The following is a 22,404-nucleotide window of genomic DNA, read 5'->3' as shown; positions in this document are numbered from 1 at the left end:
CTGCCTTCTTTTCTGATAATTTGTATTAGGGCATTTCTGACTCTCCCTGAAGGCATTTTACTCCATCCCAGAGGGAGGGAGGTACTTGTCAGATGCTACAAAAACCACACACTGTGTCTTAGCTTCTCCCTGTTTATCTCTGGCACATTGTATCAACCCAATCAAGGCAAATAGTCAACTACAGTGTATATTCTAAATTGCTCTGGATTTCCTATACTTAATCCAGATATTCTGAAATTTATTGATGTTAAAAAACTGCAAAGCTTCAAAACAGGTCAGTTTTAGGCCAGGTTGTAACTTGTAACGTTTACTTGTAAAGGTTCCCCACAACTCTTTCCTTTCAGGTACCTGGCAGTACATTGCAGGTGTGATGTGTTCCAGGTGTTACTTTGCATCAGATTCATGTTTTGATAGCTTTGTGGCATGCTCAGAGTTTTGTTTTGTAATTTTTATTATTTTTCATTTAGTTAGTGTTGGCTGTGCTTGGTCCCCGTTGCTGCGCACAAGCTTTCTCTGGTTTCAGCAGGCTGGGGCTCCTCTCTAGCTGTGGAGTGTGGGCTTCTCATTGCAGCGGCTTCTCTTGTTGTGGAGCACAGACTCTAGGTGCGTGGGCTCAGTAGGTGTAGTACTTGGGCTTAGTTGTCCTGCAGCTATGAAATCTTCCCTGACCAGGGATTGAACCCATGTCTCCTAGACCTCAAGGAAGTTAGCTCAGATTTATTTTTTTAATCTCTAGGTTTGAGAAAATGATTTCTTTAATGAATATACAGTAAAATAGACTTTTTGGAGCACAGATCTATAAATATAAATAAACCGGCAAAGTCAGGATACAAAAGGGGCTTGTCACCTCTCAAAACTGTGCTGTCTCTCTGCAGCCACACCTTCTCCCACCTTGCATCTTGACCCCCTGACTTGTTCTCCCTCATTAAACTTTGTCTTCTTGAGAATATCACATAAATAGAATTATACGCTCTGTGTTCTTTGACACTGCAAGTGGGGATGTGAAATGGTACAGCCATTCTGGAAAACAGGTTGGCATTTTCATATAGTTAAATATTTATTTATCATATAATCCTGCAATCCCACTCCTAGGTGGGATTTATCATAAAGAAATAAAATTTGCCATGCATGAATAGAGTTAACTCTATTCCTAATTGTGAAACTGTGAACAACATAAATGTCCTTGGATAGGTAAGTAAATAAACATACCTTGGTCTTACAAGGAAGTTCTATTCATCAGTATCAAACAAACTACAAATTCCACATGACATGGGAATTGTATGGGGCTGTGCTGAGTGAACGGAGAAGGCAATGGCACCCCACTCCAGTACTCTTGCCTGGAAAATCCCACGGACAGAGGAGCCTGGTGGGCTGTAGTCCATGGGGTCGCTAAGAGTTGGACACGACTGAGCGAATTCACTTTCAGTTTTCACTTTCATGCATTGGAGAAGGAAATGGCAACCCACGCCAGTGTTCTTGCCTGGAGAGTCCCAGGGACAGGGGAGCCTGATGGGCTGCCGTCTATGGGGTTCTACAGAGTCAGACACGACTAAAGCGACTTAGCAGCAGCAGCAGCAGTGCTGAGTGAAAATTGTCAGTTTGAGTTTATACTTCCTTTCCAGAAAACATTTCATGTATTAATATATGAAGGTAGAAATGTTGACTCCTTCAACTTGGACCGAAAAGACCTGTTCAGAAATGAGACGGCTTTCATATACAGTGTAATATTAGCAGCAAACAAAGCATTGTGAAATTATTGCCACATGTGTTAGTTGACTCTTTGTGGCTCCATGGACTGTAGGCTATCAGCCTCCTTTGTCTGTGGAATTATCCAGGCAAGAATACTGGAATGGGTAGCTATTCCCTTCTCCAAGGGATCTTTCCAACCCAGGGATTGAACCTGGGTCTCCTGCCTTGCAAGCAGGTTCTTTACGATCTGAGCCACCAGAGAAGTCCTTTATTGTCTCATGAGAATGTTACTCACTCAGCTGTGTCCAATTCTTTGCAACTTGTGGACTGTAGCCCGCCAGGACCCAGGTTTCTCTGTCCATGGAATTCTCCAGGCAAGAATACTGCAGTGGGTTGTCATTCCCTTTTCCAGGGAATCTTCCCGACTCAGAGATAGAGCCCAGGTCTCCCACGTTACAGACATATTGTTTACCATCTGAGCCATCAGTGAAATTTAGAGAACAATGACTCCTTTTCATGTGAAAGAATTTAGCTGTTCTCTTGATAGCAGTGCACTCTGGTTGTAGGAGAGGAACAAACACACAATCAAAAGTCATTTTCTTCCTTTCGGGTTAATGATTCAATGTGCTGGGACTTATATTCAAAGAAACTGCTGATTTCTCTGACTATAAGTCTTTCAGGTCAGCACTGATCCTATTGCACAGAGGCATGTCAGACTACTGAGGTTACCATGGCTCCACCAGGGCTGAACTCTATCAAGAAGACAAGAAGTGTTTAGGTCTAAAAGACCCCTCTAACGTAGTTACATATAATCATTTCCCGGAAGGTGAAACTGACATAAATGTAAGATAATGTAGCTAAAATCACAGGGTAAATTAAAGGCATAGCTTCAGCAGAACCTCAGATGCCAAGTCCTTGGTATGCAAAGATCAAATGAAGATTTAAATCATTAGTGGGAGATATTTCTATGAAATTTAAATATGAAGATATTTAATAAATTTTAATAGGGATTCATTTATATTTTTTTCATGTATGCAGTTATTTAAAGCAATGGTGCATTTTATATGCAAGAGTCAGGGGGCTGAAAAGGTCAGGTGACATAAACTTGCACTCAAAGTTTAGAATTTGGAAGGGGGAGGAGGAAGTATTAATAGATGCCTGTGATACATTTGTGAAGTGTCTGCAGTGTACTATTCTACAATGACCTGGAGAAGAAGAAAAAAAAAAAAAAAAAACCTGCTTCACCTAAGGGAGTTAAGAAATGTGAAGAGAGAATTTTCAAAGTCTATAAGAACTCCTGCTTCCTATCCAGGGAGCATAGGCACTCTGGGCAGTGATTTCAGTATTTACCAAAATCCTGGAGGCCTAGAAGTGCTGATATTTTTAGAGAATTGTTAAAAATGCCAATATGACTGGAGCAACAGGTTAATAATTCCGAGATGGAAGGAGAGGGTGGTCGGCAGCCAGACAGCTCCAATATGATGGCTTTTTTCCCAAAAGACAATTTTTTAAATTTTAAATGTATTTATTTTAATTGGAGGCTGATTACAATATTGTATTGGTTTTGCCATACATCGACATGAATCTGCCACGGGTGTACAAATGTTCCCCATCCTGAATCCCCCTCCCTCCTCCCTCCCTGTACCATCCCTCCAGGTCATCCCAGTGTACCAGCCCCAAGCATCATGCCCTGCATCGAACCTGGACTGGTGATTCGTTTCTTATATGATATTATACATGTTTCAACGCCATTCTCCCAAATCATCTCACCCTCTCCCTCTCCCACAGAGTCCAAAAGACTGTTCTATACATCTGTGTCTCTTTTGTTCTCTCGCATATTTCTTTCTTAGGAAACTATATTAAAACTGTCTTGTCAAGAGACAATTTTAATATAGTTTCCTAAGAAAGAAGTTGAATATCTTAGTGGTTAGTTAGAATAATCTTATTTTTAAGTTTAATTTAAAACAATATATATACTAGAAGGTAAATTTTGGATAAAATAAAGCTGTTTTAAAGAAAAGTTACAGCTTATGTGTTGTGATGGCTGTTAAAATATTTTACCAAAATAGCATTTATTTTACTTTTCAATTATAAATTGTTGAAACAAAAAAAAAATCCTGTTTTCAACAAACAGTTGCAGAGGGTAATAATATTTGCTTCTTTATTCTAAACATACATTTCTGTCAGTACTAGCAAACTAAAATACTTCTGGGGGAGAAAAAGAGGAACAAAAAGGGAAGTATTTTGTTTTAAATAATTAGAAAACAATTTTGTAAAATTAAAAAAAAAATAAAATACTTTCTGAATGGTTGAGTAATTGGTAACTTTGCTAAATAATTAATTTAAAAATCAATGATTGAAAAAATAATAATCAATGGTTGTATCAAGCCATTTTCAATAATTTTCATAAACACAGAAATCACTTAAGTATCAGGACTAAATTCGAAAACTAAAGTAATTCACAGCATCTGAATTTAACTTTGGTTGAAGGAGCTTTGTGGCATAGCAGTGTACATGCTTAGTTTTATATGCAGACCAACATAAACTCCATTAAAATGAAGTCCAGTATAGAAATGAAATGAATTCAAAGTATTTGCACTCCGACATTCCTAAAGTGATTAATTTGGCATTATACATCTTTTCAATGTGTGAACATTTTCTACAAGATAATTGCATTTTAAGAAACTTAACATTAAGTCAAGTGTCAGGGCCGACGGGTGGAAGTGGTACCAGAACCAGGAGGATAAGTCAGGAGGCTACTTCAGTGATGTTGACAGGAGATACTCAGACTGAGAAGGTGGAGACAGAAAGCAGGAAATGGTGAAAGGAATGTGGAAGAGGTGAAATTAGTGTGACTCGTTGATGGCGTGTGTAGATACATACACTTGTTGTCTCTGAATTGTGGCAGAAGAGGGCATAAGCAGTGAGAAACCAACAACCTTGAAAAGAAGCCTGAAGTCCTTCCAAAGACTGACTAAATCAAGGTGGTTACTCTCACTGCCAGGAGAAAATTAAATTTTCCAAGAAGATAAAAGCACAGCTTCTACCATGGCTTATTACCAAGTCTAGCATTCAACCAAAGGGTCTGGAACTAACCCCCCAGTGACCCAAAATCAAGAGACAGACAATAGAAAAAGAAAAGGACATCTAAAGAGTATACTTGTCACTCAGGGTCTTTGATAATTATGTTTTATGTATTTCAGAATATAAATAAAATGATCAATAATTTTTCCAGAAAGCTGGAATTCATAACAACAGATCAAATGGAAGTTTTCAGAATTTTTAAATACAACATCTGAAATAAAGAACTCAATAGATATGGCCTGAACTGGACGGGTGAATAGTAGAAAATATTCAACCTGAAGCAGAAGAAAATGTACAGAAGATACATGTGTGATTGGAATTGAAGCAGAGAAAGAGAAAATGGGACATAACTAATATTTGAACACATTGTCATGAAGAATTTTCCAAGGTTAACAACAGACATCAGGATAAAGCCTCGAGAAGTTCTAGAAGACATTTGGCATAATACAAGAGAAACCTCTGCCTGGCACATTATAATACATTTGCTGAAAAAACAGGAAAAAATCTTACAGGTAGCATATGCAATGAAGTTTTATTTTCGATGGGGCAAATATAAGATTGATAGATGTATTCTCAATATAAATAAATGAAGTAAAAAGACAACAGAATGTATCTTTGTAGTTTTGGGGAAAAGAAACAAGCTGTTAAAGAGACAGTAAAAACATTGGCTAATCAAAAAAGCAAGAACACCCAGAAATATGAGCTTTCATTTACTAGTAATTATATTCTAAATAAAAGTCTAAAATCTCTGGATAAGAATAATGCAAATGAAATAAAAATTGAGAAAATATGAAACAAATATTTGACGCTTGTAAGAGACAAATGTGAAATGTTTATGTGCATAGAATAGTTGAAAGCAAATGGCTGGGCAGAGATACTTTCTGGAAGGACTGAGCAACAGAAGAAAGAATAGTATAGCTTTCTAAGTCAGAGCAGACACCCATGCTCACTGCCATTTTTGGTATGTTTCATGTGAATAAAATCGATGCACAGGGAAGGGAAAGCAGTCTGTCTTCAAACAAGCACATAGAGCAGCGTGTACGGGTGAATCTTCAGAAAGAAGCATCTATTCCACGCCTGTGCGTCTCTCGCTGAAACCCTTCTGTCATCCGAGTGACACTGAGGACCTGCACGTGTAATAACCGTTGCTCATCTTCCTCCAAGGAGCTGAGCTCTTGAGAGGGCAATGTTGACCCCCGTGGTGTGATCCACGGGGCGGGCCATGTGCTCCTACCCCCAAAACAACTTTGCTGACAGTGGGGCTTCCTCTCTGATTGCAGACGTTGGTTTTGGCTGAATTGACTTTTTTTTCCTTACACCTTTTCCCTTTCCGCATGCTTTTCCGTCCGCACGTTGACTCCAGTCAATGAATTTAGTGTTTCCTCTCGCAGGCTGATGGCAGCCGCTGTGTGACTGTTCTGTTAACACGCGATGAATGCTTCACGGAAACTTCTGTTCGCTGTGACCTGGGTGTTAATATGCAAAAGGGACCTTCAGTGCATCTGCCAAATCCGTCAGCTGTGTGCGCTGTTCTGCTCAGTATTCTAACGTGTCGTCACCTGAGTTCCTCTGTGTGTGTGTGTGTGTGTGTGTCCCCTAGCTTTGTTTAGAGCAGGTTTATTTTCAGAGCAAAACTAAGAGGGAGGTACAGAGCTTTCCACACCACCACTGTCTGTTGCACAGCCCCCTACCCCCACCATTTTTAAGATCCCACACGAAGTGCTGCATTTTTTTTTTTTTTTTACTAAAGATGAACCTCTGTGGACACATCATCACCCAACTTCATGGTTTACATTAGAATTCACTCTCAATGCTGAAGTCTGTGGGTTTGGACAAATGTACAGTGACATGTAGCCATCATTACAGCATCCATCATGTATCTGTAATATATCCATTATTACAGTATCATGAAGAGTAGCTTTACTACCCTAAAAATTCCCCATGCTGCACCTGTTCATCCCTCCCACCTCCCAACCCCTGTCAACAACTAATTATTTTTTTAACTGTCTCCATAGTTTTGCCTTTTCCAGAAAGTCCTAGAGTTGGACTCATACTGTATGCAGCCTTTTCAGGTTGCTTTCTGTCACTTAGTCAATGTGTTCATGTTTCCTCCCTGTCATTCCATGGCTTGGTATTTATCTTCAGTGCTCAAGAAGAGTCCATCCTAAGGTATAATTTTTAAAGGCATTTTGTGGTAAAGGTACATAAAAATTCCAGACTGTGCACGCCACGCATTATGTGAATGAACCAGAATTTTCTCGGCTTAGACAAGCTTCCATGTTCATGGTGTGATGTTGTCCCTCATCCAGCAGGAAGGGACATCTGTCCCCCACAGAGGGTGACCGAACCTCCCAGTTTGTCCAGTGCTGCCCACATTTCAGCATGGAAAATTCTGCACACCTTGTACAGGCAGCAGTGATCAAAACCATCACCTTGTGAAGTCGCTCAGTCGTGTCCAACTCTTTGCTACCCTGCAGAGTATAGCCCACCAGGATCCTCTGTCCATGGGATTTTCCAGGCAAGAATACTGGAGTGGGTTGCCATTTCCTTCTCCAGGGGATCTTCCTAACCCAGGAGTTGAACCCAGGTCTCCCGCATTGCAGGCATATACTTTAACCTCTGAGCCATGCAAAAGGCAAAGTGGTTGTCTGAGGAGGACTTACTAATAGCTGAGAAAACAAGAGAAGTGAACGGCAAAGAAGAAAAGGAAAGATATACCCATTTGAATGCAGAGTTCCAAAGAATAGCAAGCAGAGATAAGAAAGCCTTAAGTGAACAATGCACAGAAATAGAGGAAAACATTAAAACGGGAAACATTAGAGATGTCTTCAAAAAACTTAGAGATACCAAGGGAACATTTCATGCAAAGATGGGCTCGATAAAGGACAGAAATGGTATGGAGCTAACAGAAGCAGACAATATTAAGAAGAGGTGGCAAGAATACACATAAGGGCTATACAAAAAAGATCTTAATGACCCACAGAACCACAATGGTGTGATCACTCACCTAGAGCCAGACGTCCTGGAATGTGAAGTCAAGTGGGCCTTAGAAAGTATTACTATGAACAAAGCTAGTGGAGGTAAGGAATTCCAGCTGAGCTATTTCAAATCCTGAAAGATGATGCTGTGAAAGTGCTGCACTCAATATGCCAGCAAATTTGAAAAACTCAGCAGTGGCCACAAGACTGGAAAAGGTCAGTTTTCATTGTAATCCCAAAGAAAGCCAATGAAAAAGAATGTTCAAACTACTGCACAATTGCACTTATCTCACACACTAGCAAAGTAATGCTCAAATTTTTCCAAGTCAGGCTTCAACTGTATGTGAACTGAGAACTTCTAGATGTGCAAGCTAGATTTAGAAAAGGCAGAGGCTGTGATCCAAAAGTCTACAAGCAATAAATGCTGGAGAGGGTGTGGAGAAAAGGGAACCCTCTTACACTGTTGGTGGGAATGCAAACTAGTACAGCCACTATGGAGAACAGTGCAGAGATTCATTAAAAAACTGGAAATAGAACTGCCTTATGACCCAGCAATCCCACTGCTAGGCATACACACTGAGGAAACCAGAATTGAAAGAGACACATGTACCCCAGTGTTCATCACAGCACTGTTTATAATAGCCAGGACATGGGAGCAACTTAGATGTCCATCAGCCGATGAATGAATAAGAAAGCTGTGGTACATATACACAATGGAGTATTACTCAGCCATTAAAAAGAATACATTTGAATCAGTTCTAATGAGATGGATGAAACTGGAGCCTATTATACAGAATGAAGCAAGCCAGAAAGAAAAACACCAAATACAGTATACTAACACATATATATGGAATTTAGAAAGATGGTAATGATAACCCTGTATGCGAGACAGCAAAAGAGACACAGATGTATAGAACAGGCTTTTGGACTCTATGGGAGAGGGCGAGGGTGGGATGATTTGGGAGAATGGCATTGAAACATGTATGATATCATATATGAAGTGAATAGCCAGTCCAGGTTCGATGCATGATACTGGATGCTTGGGGCTGGTGCACTGAGATGACCCAGAGGGACAGTACAGTGAGGGAGGAGGAAGGAAGGTTCAGGATGGGGAACACGTGTATACCTGTGGCGGATTCATGTTGATGTATGGCAAAACCAATACAATATTGTAAAATAATTAACCTCCAATTAAAATAAATAAATTTATATTTAAAAAATAAAATTAAAAAATAAAGCAAAACAAAAAGAAAAAAAAAAAAAAAGAAAGGGCAGAGGAACCAGCAATCAAATTGCCAACATTCCCTGGATCATAGAAAAAGCAAAAGAATTTCAGGAAAACATCTGATTCCTTGACTATGCTAAAGCCTTTGACTGTGTGGATCACAACAAACTGTGGAAAATTCTTCAAGAGATGGGAATACCAGACCACCTGACCTGCTTCCTGAGAAACCTGTGTGCAGGTCAAGAAGCAACAGTTAGACTGGACATGTGGCAACAGACTGGGTCCAAGTTGGGAAAGGAGTACATCAAGGCTGTATATTGTCACCCTGCTCATTTAACTTATATGCAGGTTATGTATGTAGGTGTGTGCTTTGTCACTCAGTCACGTCTGACTCTTTGTAGAGTATATCACGCAAAATACCAGGCTGGATGAAGCACAAGCTGGAATCAAGATTGCCAGGAGAAATAACAATAACCTCACATATGGAGAATGACACCCCCCATGTGGCAGAAAGTGAAGAGGAGCTAAAGAACCTCTTGATAAAAGTGAAAGAGGATAGTGGAAGAACTGGCTTAAAACTCAACATTTAATGAATTAAGATCATGTCATCTGGGCCCATCACTTCAAGGCAAATAGGTGGAGAAACAATGGAAACAGTAACAGACTTTATTTTCTTAGGCTCCGAAATCACTGCAGATGGTGACTGCAGCCATGAAATTAAAAGACACTTGTTTCTTGGAAGAAAAGCTATGACTAAGCTAGACAGTGTGTTAAAAATCAGACATTACTTTGCCAACAAAGGTCCATATAGTCAAAGTTCTGGTTTTTTCAGTAGTCATGTACGGATGTGAGAGTTGGATCATAAAGAAGGCTGAGCATTGAAGAACTGATGCTTTCAAACTGCAGTTTTGTAGAAGACTCTTAAGAGTCCCTTGGACTGCAAGGAGATCAGACCAGTCTTAAAGAAAATCAATCCTGAGTATTCATTGGAAGGACTGATGCTGGAGCTGAAACTCCAATACCTTGACCACTTGATGTGAAGAGCTGACTCATTGGAAAAGACCCTGACGCTGGGACAGACTGAAGTCAGGAGGAGAAGGGGATGACAGAGGATAAGATGGTTAGATAGCATCACTGACTCAATGGACATGAGTTAGAGTCAACTCTGGGAGATGTTAGCCTTCCCTGGTGGCACAGAGGTTAAAGCGTCTGCCTGCAATGTGGGAGACCTGGGTTCAATCCCTGGGTTGGGAAGTTCCCCTGGAGAAGGAAATGGCAACCCACTCCAGTACTCTTGCCTGGAGAATCCCAAGGATGGAGGAGCCTGGTGGGCTACAGTTCATGGGGTCGCAAAGAGTCGGACATGACTGAGCGACTTCACCTTCTGGGAGATGTTAGACAGGGAATCCTGGCTTGCTGCAGTCCATGGGGTCACAAAGAGTTGGACACAACTGAGCAACTAAACAACAATAAATGAAACTTTCAGTGCCAGACACACAGAAGTGTCATTCACCATATGTGGACTTTTAAAGTCAAAGATACAAGTTTGCAGTTATAAAATAGAATCATTACTGTAAAAGGTCAGTGATATTGTGATTATGAATATAAATTACAAATGGTGATAGATTCTTTGAAGGAGGGTCTTATATGTATATGGCTTGCCCGTTTAAGCAGGACACCCCACCCAGCCCCATCAAGGTAAAAGTGGAGCTATTTGGTACATTAAACCATGATCTTGGCATTTCTTGTCTCTGCAGACTCACTGGATCCAGTGTTCCTGACCTCATCGTGAGTATGAGCAACCAGATGTGGCTGCACCTACAGTCTGATGACAGCATAGCCTCGCCTGGATTTAAAGCTGTTTACCAAGGTAAGATCCGAACACACTAAAACCCCCTTTCTCACAGAGGGCCAGGGTCATTCTCTACATTTCAGATATAAATGAGACTGATAAGTGAGAACAATGTTTAAAAACAGGTACTTATTTGCAACTTCCTTAGTTATACTTGTATTTAGAGCTCTTTTTTGCAAGCAGGAAATGTTGACTTCTTGAGAGCTTGGCTGGCCATTATGGTGGCAAAATGGAGAGTGACATTAAGAATCATGTACAAGCGATGGAATTGTCCGTATATGTAGATCTTGGCATTTCTCTCCTCTTGGGAGGAAGCTGCCATGATTATAACTAAGGGGAACATTTAGAACACAGTATGGATTTCAACGGCATCAGTTCAATGAAGCTTATTATATGCGTCCTCATGCACAAATGTGTGAGTTTTTTAATAGAACACAGGGAAATCTTGACAGAGTTGGGGAGAATCTACTAACAACCTTGCTTTGAGAGTTATGTGTGTGCTTGCTTTGAAGAAGAGAAGGTTCCTTTGGAAGTCGGCTTCATCCCTGAGGAAGTTGGCTTCATCCCTGAGTTGGGGGATGCTGAGAGTTGCTGTAGTGAAGTAGCTACTGTGCAGGTGACCCAGGGCCCTGAGCTCTGGGTGCTGCCTGTGTAAACTATCTCTGTTCCACCTACAGTCTCTCATCTGGATGTCCTAGGGAACACGTCTGTATTTCTGTGCCTGCTTCAGATCCTAGTTGGGGCACGTGGGACTTGTTTTGCGGAGCATGGACTGACTCTCCATCTGTGGTGCACCAGCTGCAGTAGTGATGTCACGCAGGTTCTAGAGCACTTGGGCTTCAGTAGTTAGCGGCTCGAGGCTTAGTTACTTCGCACCATGTGGGATCTTCGTTTTCTGAGCAGGCCCCTGCGTTGCAAAGTGGATTCTTAACCCCTGGGCCACCAGGGAAGTCCCAGAAATATAACTTTTGTCCGGTGCATATTGATAGCTATCTTTCAAAACTGTTTTCTGAATTTTGAAAAATTTCAAAATGTAAACAGAAGTAGAAAGAATAATATAATGCACCTGAGGTGACCTGAATTTTCATGCTTTTGCAAGACCCTCAGATATTCACCTATTGATTCAAGTATTGGCTGGAGGTGAGGACACAGCTACCAACCTCAAGTACCCATCTATATTGTCAGCCTCAGCTCAGCCCTGCTTTTTCTCAAGTGTCCTACAACATCTTCTGGAAAATCAGTGATATTTCCTTCTGTTAGACATTCACTAACAGTTCTAGATTCACAGGAATATCATTATCTAATGACAATATCTTTAAAAACTAAATTATCTCTTCCTTATTCCCACTGAAAACAGAAGAAAGAAAACGAAAATCCTTTCTCACTGCCACCCTTCAAAAAACAAAATCAGCAAGCTGCCTTCCGATTTCAGGTTCTCAGAGGTTTAGTCCATGTAACTCCCTTCTCATGCACTTTGGTTCTAAAGGTGACGACACAGCAGCCAGCCAGCCCTCAGCATGTGTCTCGGGACACCCCAGGATCCATGGGTCGGCTCTTGATTGCTAGAAATGGTAAAGAACTGAGAGAGAGACAAATTAGAAGGGGATCCAAGACCAGAAGAGGAAGAGTGGAAATGATCTTCATGGTATTCCAACCTCAAGGCATAGCTGTCAGGAAGCACATCTGTTTTAACTGGCAAAAAGATACACACAGGAACACACAGATCATTCTACTATAGACCCTTCCTTTCATGTTCTCTGTATCAGTAATTACATCGTTTTAACTCAAGAAATAAACATGTAAGAAGGCTCATGGGCATATTAAATTCTTCCTTTGCGTTTATGCAAAATCAAAGCAGTGATGGATGTACTGCTTGTATCTTCAGCTTAGATCCTTCGTGTATTTGACTAAAAGAAATAATGAAATGTGTCCCCAGAAATGATACGGTGACCTTACTAATATTAATAATGTTTTATAAATTATTATATAAAACAACTTATTTATAAAAATTTATATATATGTGTGTGTGTGTGTGTATATATATATATATATATATATGCTGCTATTTACATATACTGTGAGTGAGTGAGTGGAAGTCACTCAGTCATGTCCAACTCTACGCAACCCCATGGGACTGTAGCCTACCAAGTTTCTCTATCAATGGGATTTTCCAGGCAAGAATACTGGAGTGGGTTCCATTCCCTTCTCCAGGGGATTATTAAGACCCGGAGATCAAACCTGGATCTCCTGCATTGCACGCAGATTCTTTACTGAGTAACCAGCAGGGAAGTCCTTGCACATACTGACATACTTTCAAAAACCATGACTGATTTGAAGTCGTTTTTCACTAAGTTTGAAAAGAGCCTGTTCTCATCTTGAATTCAAGTTATGGTCATGAGAAGCCTTTTCAGGATCGTTTTATACTCTCTTAAAAATACCTTGGCACTGATAGTTGATCAAAATTACCAGGAAATTACATCTTAAACTTACAATTTTTACTGACACAGAAAAGATCTACAATTTGAAGGAAACTGCTCATTATAAACCATATTCTAAGACAATGTAAGTATTCAGAATAAAGCACTGTCCCACATAACTATTTAAATTTTAAAATTTTAGATATTTTCCATAAGTTTCAAAATTCTAAGGAAGTAACAAATTTTAAAGAACTGTAATAAAGTAGAAATAGTGGTTATTTTATATGGATTATTTTACTGTTAGGGGACCCATATAAAGAAAGAATTTGTAAGTTATTTTCAGAAAAAGCTAGAAAATTGGCATGGGGGAGATTCAATTGTGGATACTGAAGAGTTTCGCATCTATTAGCAGTTTTGTTTCTGTATTGCTAATTATCTACATGTACATTTTCTTTGAATTCTTCTTTGATACAGTTTTTTAAACATCTTACTGGCTCCACCGATTACAGAGTTCATTGAAATCTTTGACATGACAAATGTGTGTGTACATATGTGAAAATGAGAAATGCCAATCTGGAGAGCTGGGAGTTTGTTTTATTGCTTTTTATTTTGTGAATTTGAGCAAAGAAGCAGTGTGCTCTTGTCTTCCGAATGCTGACTGTTGGGTATTCAGCAGCTGAAAAAGAGCAGCTAGTAGTTACTGCTCACCAAGCCAGTGGGGCAAGTAATTCAAAGCATTTCCCAAAGTCAAAACCATAAAGCCGGCGGGTGAGGGTGTCTTGAGCCCAGCAGGGAAGGCAGCATAGCAGGGCTACACCCTTGCCATGTGAGATGAAGGAGAGTGACCACGCTGAAAAGTCCTGCGGTGACTAGAGGCCCCTACAGGAGTGTCCTTATCCACACAGAGTGAAGATTCCACTTTGCTGGAAGCATGGCTGTGAGGGAGACGTCCTGACTCTTTTTAATGAGAAATGCTCTCAAAGGGTATTTGCAGCCTGTGTGAAGGTGAGGCCTAGAATGAACAGATGATTGCTGAAGACTTCCTGACATTTGGGGTTTTAGAGCTGACCTTTAATTGAACTTCTACGTGACTGCGTTATTTAAGAAAGTGCGCAGAGGTGGAATCCTTTCCTCTGACCTGTGCTTGCTCCTGCCTCTGGTAGAATCTAAACACAACTGTCAAATACCAGACGCTCCCCAACAGCAAGTGGCTGTGAATTACTCCCAACAGTTCTAAGACATGTGCCATAAAGACTAGGATAAAGACTTGAGAGAAGAGCGTCAGTCCCAAATTGAGGATCCTTGAACATTAACGAATGTAAGTGTTCTCAATTATACCTGAATATTCCTCCAGGCGCCATGATTCAGTTTGATGACCACACAGCATAAGTTAGAATCACACTCAGTCCTAATTAGTACTCCGCCAGCAGCCCCGATAGCCGGTGAACCGCTGCAGCCTCAGTTGTGGTGAAAACGTGGATGGCGATCAGTCCTCGTGAGAGAGCCAGTCCAAGGCCACTTATTGTTTTTTGACAGAGCAATATTCCATAGTTTATAAGATAATTCAAACAGAGAGATAAGGTAAGATTTGAGGATTTTAAAAGTTGAGAGATATCAAAAGAAAGATATCATACAGACTTAGAGAAGATTATACTAAGTGAAGTAAGCCAGATAGAGAAAGACAAATATCATATGATACCACCTATACATGGAATCTAAAAAAAAGATACAAATTAACTTATTTACCAAAAGCAGAAAAATAGATTCATAGACACAGAAAACACACTTGTGGTTACCAAAGGGGAAAGGGGATAGAACAGATAAATTAGGAGTTTGGGATTAGCATGTATATATACTAGTATATATTGACATAAAATAGATAACCAACAAGCATCTGCTTATGTATATATTTATATATAGGCACATATATATAAACTATATATATATATGCATAATCAGTTTATGCTCACTATGTGTACACCTAAAGTAACATGAAATTATGTCAACTGTGCTTCAATTAAAAATAAAGTAGAATCAACAACTTAATTAATTTAAAGAAAAAAAAGATGTCCATGAAACTATTATTTCCACAGTGCTATATTAAGCTAGAAATTGGCAATAAAATAAAAACATTTTGTACAGGTGATCATCAAATATATGGTGGTGATTTAGTCACTAAGTTGTGTCTGCCTCTTGTGACCCCATGGATTGTAGCCTGCCAGGCTCCTCTGTCCATGGGATTTCCCAGGCAAGAATATTGGAGTGCGTTGCCATTTCCTTCTCCAATCAAATACATAAATAATCACATTATTTGACTGACAATGTAGTTGTCTATCATATGATCAGAAAATATATACCAGTAATCCTTACATGTGTTTCACTTTCTGGGTTTTAACAGTACATGTAAGTAACATTTGTTGTAATAGTTCAGATGTAGGCTCTGAAGCCAGACTACCCAGGACCCTCTGTCACTCAGCTGTGTAACTTAGGGTTAGCTATCTAACCTCCTGTGTGTCAGATTCCTCTTTAAAAAAAAAAAAAGAGAAAATAATAATGATACTAGTTTCACTGGGCTTCCCAGGTGGCTCAGTGGTAAAGAGTCCGCCCGCCAAGCAGGAGACTAGTTCTGGATCCCTGGGTCAGAAAGATTCCCTGGAGAAGGAAATGGCAACCCACTCCAATATTCTTGCCTGGAGAATCCCATGGACAGAGGCACTGGATGGTCCACAATCCATGGAGCTGAAGTTGAACCAGACTGAGTGACTGAACACATGTGCACAGCACGTGCACACACACACACACATACATCTGTGTATATAAATGTGTGTATATGGAGAAAGAGAATATGCTGGTAATTAAGAGAAGTATTGGCAAAATATTATGCCAAGTTTAAAAAGCAATAACTCTTTAGGGAGGTATTCAGGTGTCTGAGAAGTCAATCTAAGAGAGGTGAGGTTTGTTGTTTAAAACCTTTTTGCATATGAAAATATTTAATTCAAAGTAATCAATTAAAAAACCAAAAAGGAAAAATATTGTGTAAATAATTATAATACAGCTGTGCAAGCAATATTACCCATCCATTATACTATAAAACTTATTATGTGTTTATAATATATGACTAATTTTCAAGAAAATTTTTCAAGAAAATTAGAGATACCAAAGGAACATTTCATGCAAAGTTGGGCACAATTATGGACAGAAATGGTATGGACCTAACAGAAGCAGAAGATATTAAGAAGAGGTGGCAAGAATACACAGAAGAACTATACAGAAAAGATCTTCATAACCCTGATAACCACGACAGTGTGATCACTCACCTAGAGCCAGACATCCTGGAATGTGAAGTCAACTGGGCCTAAGAAAGCATCACTATGTACAAAGCTAGTGGAGGTGATGAAATTCCAGTTGAGCTATTCCAGATCCTAAAAGATGATGCTGTGAAAGTGCTCCACTCAATATGCCAGCAAATTTGGAAAACTCAGCAGTGGCCACCAGACTGGAAAAGGTCAGTTTTTATTCCAATCCCAAGGAAAGGCAATGCCAAAGAATGCTCAAACTACCGCACAATTGCACTCATCTCACACTCTAGTAAAGTAATGCTCAAAATTCTCCAAGCCAGGTTTCAGCAGTACATGAACCATGAACTTCCAGATGTTCAAGCTGGTTTTAGAAAAGGCAGAAGAACCAGAGATCAAATTGCCAACATCCATTGGATCATCGAAAAGCCTTAAGAGTTCCAGAAAAAAACATCTACTTCTGCTTTATTGGCTATGCCAAAGCCTTTTCCACAACAAACTGTGGAAAATTCTTCAAGAGATGAAAATACCAGACCACCTAACCTGCCTCCTGAGAAATATGTATGCTGGTCAGGAAGCAACAATTAGAACTGCACATGGAAACAGACTGGTTCCAAATAGGAAAAGGAGTATCTCAAGGCTGTATATTGTTATCCTGCTTATTTAACTTATATGCAGGGTACATCATGTGAAATGCCAGGCTGGATGAAGCGCAAGCTGGAATCAAGATTGCTGGGAGAAATATCAATAACCTCAGATATGCAGATGACACCACCCTTATGGCAGAAAGTGAACTAAAGGAACTAAAAAGCCTCTTGATGAAAGTGAGAGAGGAGAGTGAAAAAGTTGGCTTAAAACTCAATATTCAGGAAACTAAGATCATGTCATCTGGTCCCATCACTTCATGGCAAATAGATGGAGAAATAATGAAAACAGTGAGAGACTTTATTCTGGGGGGCTCCAAAATCACTGCTGATGGTGACTGAAGCCATGAAATTAAAAGATGCTTGTTCCTGGGAAGAAAAGCTATGACCAACCTAGGTAGCATATTAAAAAACAGAGACTTTTCTTTGCCAACAAAAGTCCATCTAGTGAAAGCTATGGTTTTTCAACTAATGTATAGATGTGATAGCTGGACTATAAAGAAAGCTGAGCACCAAAGAATACATGCTTTCAAACTGTGGTGTTGGAGGAGACTCTTGAGAGTCCCTTGGACTTCAGGGAGATCCTACCAGTCTATCCTAAAGGAAATCAGTCCTGAATATTCATTGGAAAGACTGATGCTGAAGCTGAAACTCCATCACTTTGGCCACTTGATGTGAAGAACTGTCTCATTGCAAAAGACCCTGATGCTGGGGAAGATTGAAGGCAGGAGAGAAGGGGCCAACAAAGGATGTGATGGTTGGATGGCATCACTTGACTCGATGGACATAAGTTTGAGCAAGCTTCAGGAGTTGATGTTGGACTGGGGAGATGGGCGTGCTGCAGTCCATGGGGTCCAAAGAGTCAGACTTGACTGAGCTGAATATATAATCATTATATATTATATAATTTTGTATAATGTATACAAATATAATTCATAAATATATAAATCACACATAATTCATATATGTATAAATCATATACGTAATTCACAGTGAAAGTCACTCATCGGTGTCCAACTCTTTGAGACCCTGTGGACTATACAGTCCATGGAATTCTCCAGGCCAGAATTCTAGAGTGGGTCAACGTTCCCTTCTCCAGGGAATTCACATATATGTATAGTTAATATATATGGGCTACCCTGGTGGCTGAGATGGTAAAGAATCTGCCTGCATTGTAGGTGACCTGGATTTGATCCCTGAGTTGGGTAGATCCCCTGGAGAAGGGAATGGCTACCCACTCCAGTACTCTTTCCTGGAGAATCCCATGCACAGGGGAACCTGGAGAGCTATAGACCATGGGGTTGCAAAGAATCAGACATGACTGAGTGACTAACGCTAATTCTAATACATACATACACACACACACAGACACACACACATATATATATAATATATAGTGAGTAGCAGAACAATACATATGGAAAGTTAACTGGCGTAGTGCATAGTTTTTCTACTTTATATTTCAAAATTTCTATCATAAATTACAAAGGTAAATGCTGAGTATAAATAATTTGGTAAATCAATGTTAAATTTCATTTAATAATATAGAAGAATTTTTGTTAAAATATAATAATGAAGTAGAGTTTGAGATTATGTACATTTAAAACAACATACTTTATATGCTATAGCAGATCATTTTTATTCACTAGAAGAGAAAGAAAACAAAATCTCAGTTCAGGGGTGGGCTTCCCATGACCACAGTCTCTCCATCACTGAGGAAGGTGCACAGGCATCAAGGAAAGTATCTGCATATTTGTTCAAACAATCTTGAGTTCCCGGTGCTGGCAGCCCTGTGTTTTTATTGCTTCACTGTCTCCAGTGAAGCAGGTTAACTCTGTATCAATTTTTTGTCACAAAAATAATGTTCAGTTAGAGTTCATTACACATGTTGATGAACTGATTTCCACAAATCATGTTTTATGTGATTTGCCATAACTATTTAAATTTTAGCAGGGGGTAAATGAAAGGAAATGTCCCCTGTGATGTGCTGCTGTGTGGTAAAACAAGACCTATTTTAGGCTTGTTTTGGCTATTTTAGAATGGTTTCCGTGAAAATAGAGCTCACTGTTGCTGTTCCAGAGACAGAGCTGTGTCCCAGGCCCTGTGGACATGCTGCTGTGGGGTGAAGGTGAGTGCAGGCGTCTCAGTCTGTACCCCACAATCCCAGGGGTCTGTGATGAGTTTAACAGAAAGGAATATGACCTAGCTCAGAGAACTGTTCTCTGCACCATTCCTGGTGAGCAGAATCGCTGCTACAGAACCAAGGGTGTATGCTCTTCAAACACTTGTGCTGTGACACTTGTGATGGCTGACCCCAGAGTGCCCACACGTTCCAGCAGACATTGTTCTGGGTGTGTCTGTAGGGGTGTTTCTGGATGAGGTCAACATTAGAATTGGTAGACTGAGTAAAGCAGGCCACCCTCCCCAGCATGGATGGGCCTCATCAAATCAGTTAAAGGTCTGAATCGAAGGGCAGGCTGAAGGAAGAAAAGCTGCTCCCGCTGTCCATCTGTCTTTGAACTGGGACACTGGCATCTTGTGCCTTTGGACCTTGATTAGGACTGGGACTTATTGGCTCTCTTGGGTCTGGACACTTCATTTGCTATAAACATGTGAGCTGATTCCTTATAATAAATTCATTTTGATAGTAAATGGATAGATAGATATAGATTTGGAGGTGGATATGGACATAGCAATGGAGATAAAGATAGAAATAGCCTGTTGGTTCTGTTTCTCTGAAGAACCCTGATCAACGCACTGTTACTCTACTTGAATGACTGGGCTCACTCTGACTGCTAAGACAGACCCTTTGTAGCCCCTTGTGTGAGCAATCACACTTTTCAAAGGGGCTGTAGAGGTGCAGTGTGTGACCACTGCACAGAGGAGAGCCCGCTGGTCCACACATAAAATTAGCCCATGACCCTGGCCTTGTAGCCTGAAGCTGATACTCAGACAAGGTCAGGCAGGATTGTGCCTGTCAGGCTAGGAGTGATGCCTAAACCCTAAAAGCAAGGTTGTTGTTCAGTCAGCAAGTTGTGTCTGACTCTCTGCAACCCCTGGACTGCAATACGCCAGGCTTCTATATCCTCCATTATCTCCATGACTGCTCAGACTCATGTCCATTGAGTCACTGATGCCATCCAATCATGTCGTCTTCTGTTGCCCCCTTCTTCTCCTGCCTCAATCTTCCCTAGCATCAGGGTCTTTTCTAATGAGTTGGCTCTTAGCATCAGGTGGCCAAAGTATTAGAGCTTAGGCTTCAGCACCAGTCCCTCCAGTGAATATTCAGGCTTGGTTTCCTTTAGGACTGACTGGTATGATCTCCTTGCTGTCCAAGGGACTCTCAAGAGTCTTTTCCAGCACCACAGTTCGAAAGCATCAATTCTTCAGTGCTCAGCCTTCTCTATAGTCCAGCTAAAAACAGATTTGTGTGTAAATTTTGTGCAAAATCCAAGCTGAACCCATCAAGGGTTTATGATGTGTGTTGCCCTTGTCCACAACAGATATGGTCTTGTACCTAATGTGGATTTTAAGATGTTCTCAAGGACCTGATTTAAATCCATGACAAATTACTCTTTGTGCTAGATGCTGACTGAGCCAGACTAGTTTGGGAGCGTGTACTGGGGAACACTTTGAGATACCTTCAAGGAGGAGATGGAGGCAGGGAAGGAGCCGCTGAACCAGTCGCAGGTCCATGTGGAACGCTGGCTGATCCTAGGGACGCCCTCCGGAGCTTTCCCAAACTGAAGCGGGCGGGCAGGACTGGTACCATTAACCATGGATGTGGTGCCCCTGGGGAGCAGACACAACCCTGTTTGATGTGATTCCTGGGCAGGGATGCGGCTGTGAGCTCCAGCGGCCTTGGCAGCTGTGGTGCCCAAGGTTCACTGCCCCAGAAACCCTCACTACTCTTCCCCTGGGAACAACCTCTTTAGGATTCGAATGGGCCTAATTTCCTAGAAGAATGCACAATACATACTCAAGGCCACCTTGCTCTCCTGCCCTTTCTAGATTCAATTACTTTTCGCTTTCCCCTCTGCTGGTCTGGTGGCTGTCATGTCAGGGGGACCTGGACCTCGTTCCCTGAAGGTTCTCAGCTCCGAGCTCCAGGAGTCTCTCTAGCATTGCCCATTTTTGTCATCCCCGAGCAGAGTGCAGGGATTCCCTGTGGCGCCTCTAACAGCCACAGCCACAGGGGTCCCCCGCGGTTCTCACTGAGCAGAGCACTGCTGCCTCTTTCCCTTGCGGCTGGGGGGAGTTACCCGCTTAACAGGTTTATCGTGGATGCTCTGTGCACACATTCCTGCTCCACAGTGAACCGCCTTGATCCTGGCAGTCATTTTGCTGTCTGTCCCATGGTTTGGAGCTCTGCAGTGTGTGGATCTTTTGATCTCACATGGACTCCGAGCCTCCAGACCAGTTGGAAGGCATGTAGCTGCTCCTTAAATAAGTGCAGGAATTGGGCGATGTCCAAAGTGCTATCCAGTGCATGGACTGTTTAGATCGTTTTAGTATCATGTTGGAGACTTGCACCTTGTTAATAGTTTTAGGTATGTGCTAGCTTTTTTTTTTTTTTTTTAAGAATTTAATTTAGGCTTTAAAGGTTGTATGGGATTCTAGCCCAGTGGCAGAGAAGGCAACAGCCAACAAAGGATCTTTCTGGTTGCTGGTTCTGATCCAAGCTCAATCTGTTCACGTGTCCATGCCTCACTCTGCTGAGCTTGATCACAGTTGCTGGTGCTGCTCTGATCCAGATTCAGTCTGTCCACGTGCCCTCACCTCACTCTTCCATGCTTGAGTCACTTTCTGGTCACTTGCCCCCGTGGCACCCACTGCCTAACCCACTGGGGCCCTTGACTGTGACCCGCCAGCTTCCTTTCCCTGGATCATCCGTGAATTCCAGGAGCCCTGCGTCCACATTTTGGTGAACTCCCCAATGCCAAAGGGACCATCTCCCCACGTGTCTGTGGTTAGGCGTTCCGTTGGTGTCTTCTGCTTCTCACCCTGCCTGTGGATTCAGGCCCACCGTGCTCTTGGTGTGGCGAGTGCAGGACGGCGGGGTGTGTAAACGTCTGCAGGTCTGCGATGCTGATGCTGCACGGCAAGGGCCTTCCTGGGAGAGGGAGCAGCTGTGTGGCTCCTGGAACCCCAGGACCAGTGTCAGGAGATGGACAGGGCTCATCCTGCCTGCTGGACCCTGTGACCAGCCTCAGCTGTGA

The 22,404-nt window shown here is 41.3% G+C and overlaps 1 protein-coding gene across 1 annotated transcript in view; it reads left to right on the top strand.

Moving 5' to 3' along the window:
* CSMD1 (CUB and Sushi multiple domains 1) overlaps positions 1 to 22,404 on the top strand; it is a 1,658,099-nt gene that overhangs the window by 1,173,368 nt on the left and 462,327 nt on the right. Inside the window, exon 12 of the mRNA XM_052661250.1 lies at positions 10,734 to 10,846. Coding sequence (XP_052517210.1) covers positions 10,734 to 10,846 — 113 coding nt within the window. The remainder of the gene's footprint in view (positions 1 to 10,733; positions 10,847 to 22,404) is intronic.

The sequence above is a fragment of the Budorcas taxicolor genome, chromosome 24, assembly GCF_023091745.1.
Source record: "Budorcas taxicolor isolate Tak-1 chromosome 24, Takin1.1, whole genome shotgun sequence".
Lineage (NCBI taxonomy): Eukaryota > Metazoa > Chordata > Mammalia > Artiodactyla > Bovidae > Budorcas > Budorcas taxicolor.
The sequence above is the reverse complement of the archived record's forward strand: the minus strand, read 5'-3'. Positions and strand labels throughout refer to the sequence as shown.